The 6,302-nt window shown below is 41.1% G+C and overlaps 1 protein-coding gene across 2 annotated transcripts in view; it reads right to left on the reverse strand.

Annotated features, from left to right (window-relative positions):
- The window catches only part of LOC122551104 (stromelysin-1-like), a 39,166-nt gene extending 33,711 nt beyond the window's left edge, over positions 1-5,455 (reverse strand). For both annotated transcript variants that reach the window (XM_043692750.1, XM_043692749.1), the window contains exon 1: positions 5,081-5,455. In XM_043692750.1, the coding sequence (XP_043548685.1) occupies positions 5,081-5,188 (108 nt within the window). In that variant the 5' untranslated portion in view covers positions 5,189-5,455. The remainder of the gene's footprint in view (positions 1-5,080) is intronic.
- Between the last annotated feature and the right edge of the window lie 847 nt (positions 5,456-6,302).

Genomic DNA, 6,302 nt, shown 5'->3' on the forward strand with positions numbered 1-6,302 from the left:
TCAGGTGGTAGTGGAGGGCTCAATCCTACACACAGAATTTATAGCAAAAATTTGCAGTTGATTTACACATGAAAGAAGTGAAACTATCACTGTATTCTAACAGATGAAAGGCTTAACAGACAATCAATTTTTCAATGTATAATTTCAGTTACATCACACTGCAAATTTTTGCTATAAATTCTGTGTTACGATCGAGCCCGCCACTATCACCTGATGAAGGAGCGTCTCCGAAAGCTAGTGTGCTTCCAATTAAACCTGTTGGACTATAACCTGGTGTTGTGTGATTTATAACCCTAGTCCAACATCAGCATCTCCAAGTCATAAAATGATTAAAATTATTTAGTGTAATGGCTCATATTTTTAATTTTCAAAAATGATTAAAGTTTTAATTTTGTAAAATTAATCCTGACTACTAAACCTGCTTTTTCATTGAAGCAGCCACGTTTACAGTTTTCATGAAGCAGTGACTATAAGCCACGCCCACAACTGCCTCCCAAGTCCTGAACTATGAAAGCAACTACCCCAACACACACAAACGAAATTGCATCAAGACACTGTTCAAAAGGGCCACAATACACTGCAGTACACCAGAACTGCAAAAAGAGGAAGAGGAACACCTATACAAGGTATTCGCCAAAAACGAATACCTGCGCAATTTCATCAACAGATGCCTAAGGGAATGACAACGGAACGAGGACATGCCGCAACCCAAAGGACTAGCCACACTACCATACAATAAGAACATTTCTGAACTGACAGCCAGACTACTGCAACCACTAGGACTTATAACAGCACACAAACCAACAGCCACTCTCCGACAGCAACTCACCAGGACGAAGGACCGATATCCAGCATGAGCGAAACCAGTGTAGTGTACAAAATCCCATGCAAGGACTGCACAAAACACTACATAGGACAAACAGGAAGACAGCTAACGATCCGCATCCATGAACACCAACTAGCCACGAAATGACATGATCAGCTATCCTTAGTAGCCACACACGCAGATGACAAGTAACATGAATTCAACTGGGACAACACTGCTATTATAGGACAAGCCAAACAGAACAGCTAGGGGATTCCTAGAGGCATGGTACTCATCCACAAATTCAATCAAAAGCACATCGACCTGGACTCAATATACCGACCACTGCAATGGACAGCTGGAACTGACAACCGGAAGCGGCAGATACAAACCACTACAAATGCCGGAGGAAAGATCACAGAAGCTCTTCACAGGAGACTCCCAAGCACTGAGGATGTCACCTAGACAGGGAACGAAACGTCTGCAACACAAATTCCCAGCTTGGCGAACAGAACCACAACAATGAGCACCCGAGCTACAAATCTTCTCACAAACTTTGATCTCCTCTACATTCTCTCCAGTACAATCACTTCCTTCTGCTAGTGTGGTGACCAGAACTGCACACAGTAATCCATCTGTGACCTAACCGATGTTTTATAAAGTTTGTAACAAGACTTCCTCGTTCCTGTATTCTGTGCCCAAGTTAATGAAGGCAAGCATCCCATATGCCTTTTTCATCATCCTGTGCTGACACCTTCATGGATCTATGTATTTATAAATCAAGGTCCCTTTATTCCTCAATACACCTGAGGGACCTACCATTTGTTGTGGATGTCCTTACCTTATTGGACCTACCAAAATGCACCACCTCACACTTATCAGGATTAAATTTCATCTGCCATTGCTCTGACCAATTTTCCAGCTGATCAATATCAGACTGGAGGCTGAGTCCAACCTCCTCACTATCAACACCATCAACAATTTGGTTGTCATCTACAATTTACTAATTATATCTTCCACATTCACCACCAAGTCTTTAAAATACATAAGAAACAGCCAGATCCCCAGCATCAATCCTTGTGGTAAACCGCTGGTCACAGGCTTCCAATCATAGAAGCAGTTCTCTCCCATAACCATTGTTTCCTATCTGCCAGATTTGGATTCAGTTTGCAATTTTGTTGATAACTTCACTGTATGTTCAACAGCTTCCTTCAGATTGCAAATCCTCAGAACTGACAATCTCTGGTTTTTCCATAAGGTAGTGTTTGTGGTGGTGCTGACATAGTTGTGATATCACTGGAATAGTAAACCTGAGCCCCAGGCTAATATTTTGGGAACATGGTTCTGAGAATCTTCCATCGTCACCCAGTCTGGCCTACATGTGACTCCAGGCCCACAGCAATGTAGCTGTCTCTGAATTACCCTCTGGGCAATTAAGGATGGGCAAAACATCCTGGCCTACATATCCTGTGGAAAAAAAGGAACTAAAATACCTGATCTACATTCAGCCTGAATGAAGCATCAAAAAACCTTTGAAATCAATGGTGGTCCTGAGGCACAGCAGGGAATTGGTGATTACTTTGATAATGTTTCAAATGTCACCATTGGAACTTGGTATTGAATTATTAATGAGGGTCTTTTCTGTCTACTGAATGCTCCAGTGCTGCTAGACACCATCGGTTAAAATGGCATAAAGGCCATATCCTTTTATTACTCTGTGCTTTCGATTGTGGACTGAAATAGGAAAACAATAGATTTAAAGCCAAGTAATGTGAATGGGATTGCTGCACATTCTAAATGCAATTTATTGTTGAAAATTGGGGTCCTCTTTAAAACTGTGTTCACTTTGTGTTTCATATTTCCCGTATAGAATTCCAGTATTTGTAGTTTTTGGAATTTCTAGGGTACAGAGACTAGAGGCAGCAAATGAGAGCATGAGGATCAGTCTGTGGTCTTTGCCAGTCGCTGTGCTGGGACCCACAATCCCAGGTTAACAACCCAGAGTTTGTAATGACTCCTACAGGTTTCCAGGGAGAGATGGTGTCTTTACTTAAATATGATGGGCTTAAGAGATCAACTTTTTGTACTGTTGATAATGGAAGTCTCCAGTAATTAATTCTAGCTGACTTCCCTTCAAATAGTATCCAGCATCCCTGCTCAGTGTCCACAAATGGCTCGTCAGCAATCTCTATTGGCAGGGTTCAATACTGAGGTCCCTTGCCACAGATTTGAATATGGATGGGATTGAAACGAACAAAGGAACCATCAGAATTTTGCAAACAGCAGACAGTTGTGATTGCTGTTTCGGAAAAGAAGCTTTCAACTTTCCTGAGTTGGTATGGGCAATTCCAGCTGGTGCAGGAACATGGCTGGAAATCCTCAGCATTTGGCTCCGCCTCTCCAATATAATGAGGTGAAGCTGGAGTTCAATGCCACTGGGGCAGAGTTAGGGCTGAGACAGTAGAGGTAGCAAGCCACCCAGCAGCATAGTTCGAGAAAATTTCACAATTTGACACAAGTCGTCATTGCCCAGTTAGGTTCAAAAGGTCCCCAGTGAACATTGGGATGAATTTGCAAGGAGAGCTCATCTTATATTCTTAGCTAAAGCACAATGTTGTTCCGAAACATCAAAGATTCAATGTTGATTTGAGAAAGAGATAAAAAAATCAGACGAAAGTTTGGAAATGGTGTTAACATACTGTGTTGTGCTGTGCAAAGCTTATTCTCAAAGCACACAGATAAACAGAAGTTTGACAGGCATCCAGTTGTTCATGTATGCTCGTTTTCCCAAAAATGAAATTGTAAACAAAAGATAAGAGAGAAAACCTAAAACAAGGGCTGACATGATATCACCTGTTGATTTGGGCCTTGTCCCTTCTTTAAACCTTACCACATTTCTATGATGTGTGATTTTGAACAGGACTAAAATTTGGATCTTTCTAATTTGCAGATATGTGTGGACATTATTAACATGGGACTTTTTCCAGAACCACAGTGGATTTTATTTTTGTGTTTTTATACAGATCTAAAGAAGTACCTTACCACAACAAGTTACTCAAGAGCTTTGAAATCCTTCTGGCAAAGATCACCAGAAAGTCAAGATTGCATGACATGACCTTGGGCTACTGATGTAAGCACACAGCAATGATAGTTCGATCTGAATTAACTAATGTGAAGGAATGCATGGTAAACATGCTCTGAAGTATGGGTCTCAGACCCCTTTACTTGACAAAATGGTTAGTGAGGTTGGGAAGAGTGAGAAAACATTTTTACTGATAAAGTACAGACACATAATCCACAGTGAAACTGACTTTAAAACAATCAAAGTGGTATTAGTGAGAGGCTAACAGTTAAAGTAAAATACATTTTCAGTTGGGACAATTGAAGGCTAAGGGGAGAAAGATCTTCATAAGAAAAATCCGCAGGTTGGGTACAGTAAAGGGACAGTTAGAGACTCTTTTTAAGTCCATGCATAACCTGTTGCTGTAACTGAACGTACCACAACCAGCTAAAAATGAGCCATTGTCCTTGAACATAAAAACGTAAGAACTAGGAGCAGGAGGAGGCATCTTTAATAAGATCATAGCTGATCTTTTTGTGGACTCAGCTCCACTTACTTGCACTCTCACAGTATGCATTAAAAAGAACAGAAGGGTGAAAGTATAACTTTAATGCAAGATCAGGGAGAAGAGAGGAAGAAATCTAACAATGTTATGTAAGGAAAACAAAACCCAGGAGCAAGGAGACCAAAGGAGAAGATGTTTACCCAATTTGGAAAGCTACTTGCTGTTTCCAATTTAGTCAGACATCCCCATCCATAACATCACAGTGTGAAGAGCTGAGGATAAAAAGCTCCATGTTTAGACTGGAATGTGTTTGAACTAAATTTTATAGTAAGCTACTGAGACTTTTTAATGAATGGTGAATTTGAATGTGCTGCCTATTACACTGAAATTCATTTCCGTGGCAATATGAACAAAAGATCATTACTTGCAGTTCTCACAACAATAGCTGTGGATAATTTCATAATGTCCACACTATCGGAAACCTGCAGCTTGGTTTACTGCTGTCTTAACTTCATGTTTTAGTGAGGTTAATGCTTCATATTTCATGTTGTTACCAGCAATGCTTAATCAAATATCTTCAAGGAAAACAAAACAAGTATAAAACATAACATGAATATCTTCTGGTTTATCATAAGCACTTAGTACTCTTGGCTATCTAACACAAATAATTGTATTGGATTATGTTAAAAAACTTGAGTTTTGTACATACCTCAGTTCCTCTTTTAGATGACTGCACTGTAGACAATGGAAGTCCAGCTGACAAAAAGGACATTAAGCCAATTTGAAATGCAAGAAGATAAAGGAACATTGTTTTCATTTTAGCTGTTTACTGTGTGGGGTATGGTCCCAGTTAGCTCAGTTGATTAGAATGCTAGCATACTGTTCTGAAGAACACTAAGAGTGCAGGTTAATTCCCATTTCAGTTCAGGTAAACTTGTGAATCTGTCTAATTGTTCTGTTCTGAAGAGCGGAATCAGATGATAAACTGCCAGTGATGAAACCTATCAAGGAAACAGCTCACAGAAAAACATCAGCAGATAGTGGGAAGGAGCTGCCTTTGGTCACCCTGCACAGATAATTCCATACTTGTGGTAAACAGCCTGAAATGGAGAGGAATGCCCAATTCATATCATCTTATAGAGCTGCAGTATTAATGAGCACTATGACTCAGATCAGATATTCATACCTCACTGTAATTATTATTGGGACATTGCAAAACTGTTTTTTTAATGCAGTGACTGAGTTGTTGCTTAATATGATTTCAACAAGTTGTAGTCCAGGTTAAACTCTAATTCCATATACACTGGCTGGGCATAAGTTCTCACCCTCATTAGGACTTTTCAGAGTTGAAGGTTATACTTAAAGGCCACCCAAGCGCCTCTTCGCTCATGCCAACCAGAACCGATGGAGGAGCCTGTATTTATTGGCCCCTCTACCACTGGAGATGTCACAGAACAGGAACAAGTTAGCCCCAAGGTTTGACAAAGCCTCACGAGGATTCATGCTCCCAGGCAACTGGCAAGGAGGGAGGTCCTCTTTCCCATCAGACCAAGACAGCCTGGCCCCTCAGCACAGGTCAGCGCCCATGAGCAGCACCAAGCAGGCACTGCACTAACTTCCACATGGGCCATCGTACCACTACAGACGCCTCGTCACAAAGAGATTCGGATATCTGGACCAGCCACTTGGTGCAACGCAGTATCGTCAACCAAAGTATCTTACATCTTGGTGGTTTGACGTACCCTCCATGACTTCCCTTGACCAAAGGAGAATATTGAGGGATGTTCAGAAGATGGCATGAGTCATCAACTAGGGCTTGAGGAGGCTGTCCTTTTCAACAAGTTATCATGCACATCCCTGCGATTTTTACCTGCTCTGGTCACAGGTGACATGTACATTAATGGAGGTGAGCCCTTTCCTGTTTACGAAGA

Source organism: Chiloscyllium plagiosum, chromosome 6 (genome assembly GCF_004010195.1).
Source record: "Chiloscyllium plagiosum isolate BGI_BamShark_2017 chromosome 6, ASM401019v2, whole genome shotgun sequence".
Taxonomy (NCBI): Eukaryota; Metazoa; Chordata; class Chondrichthyes; order Orectolobiformes; family Hemiscylliidae; genus Chiloscyllium; species Chiloscyllium plagiosum.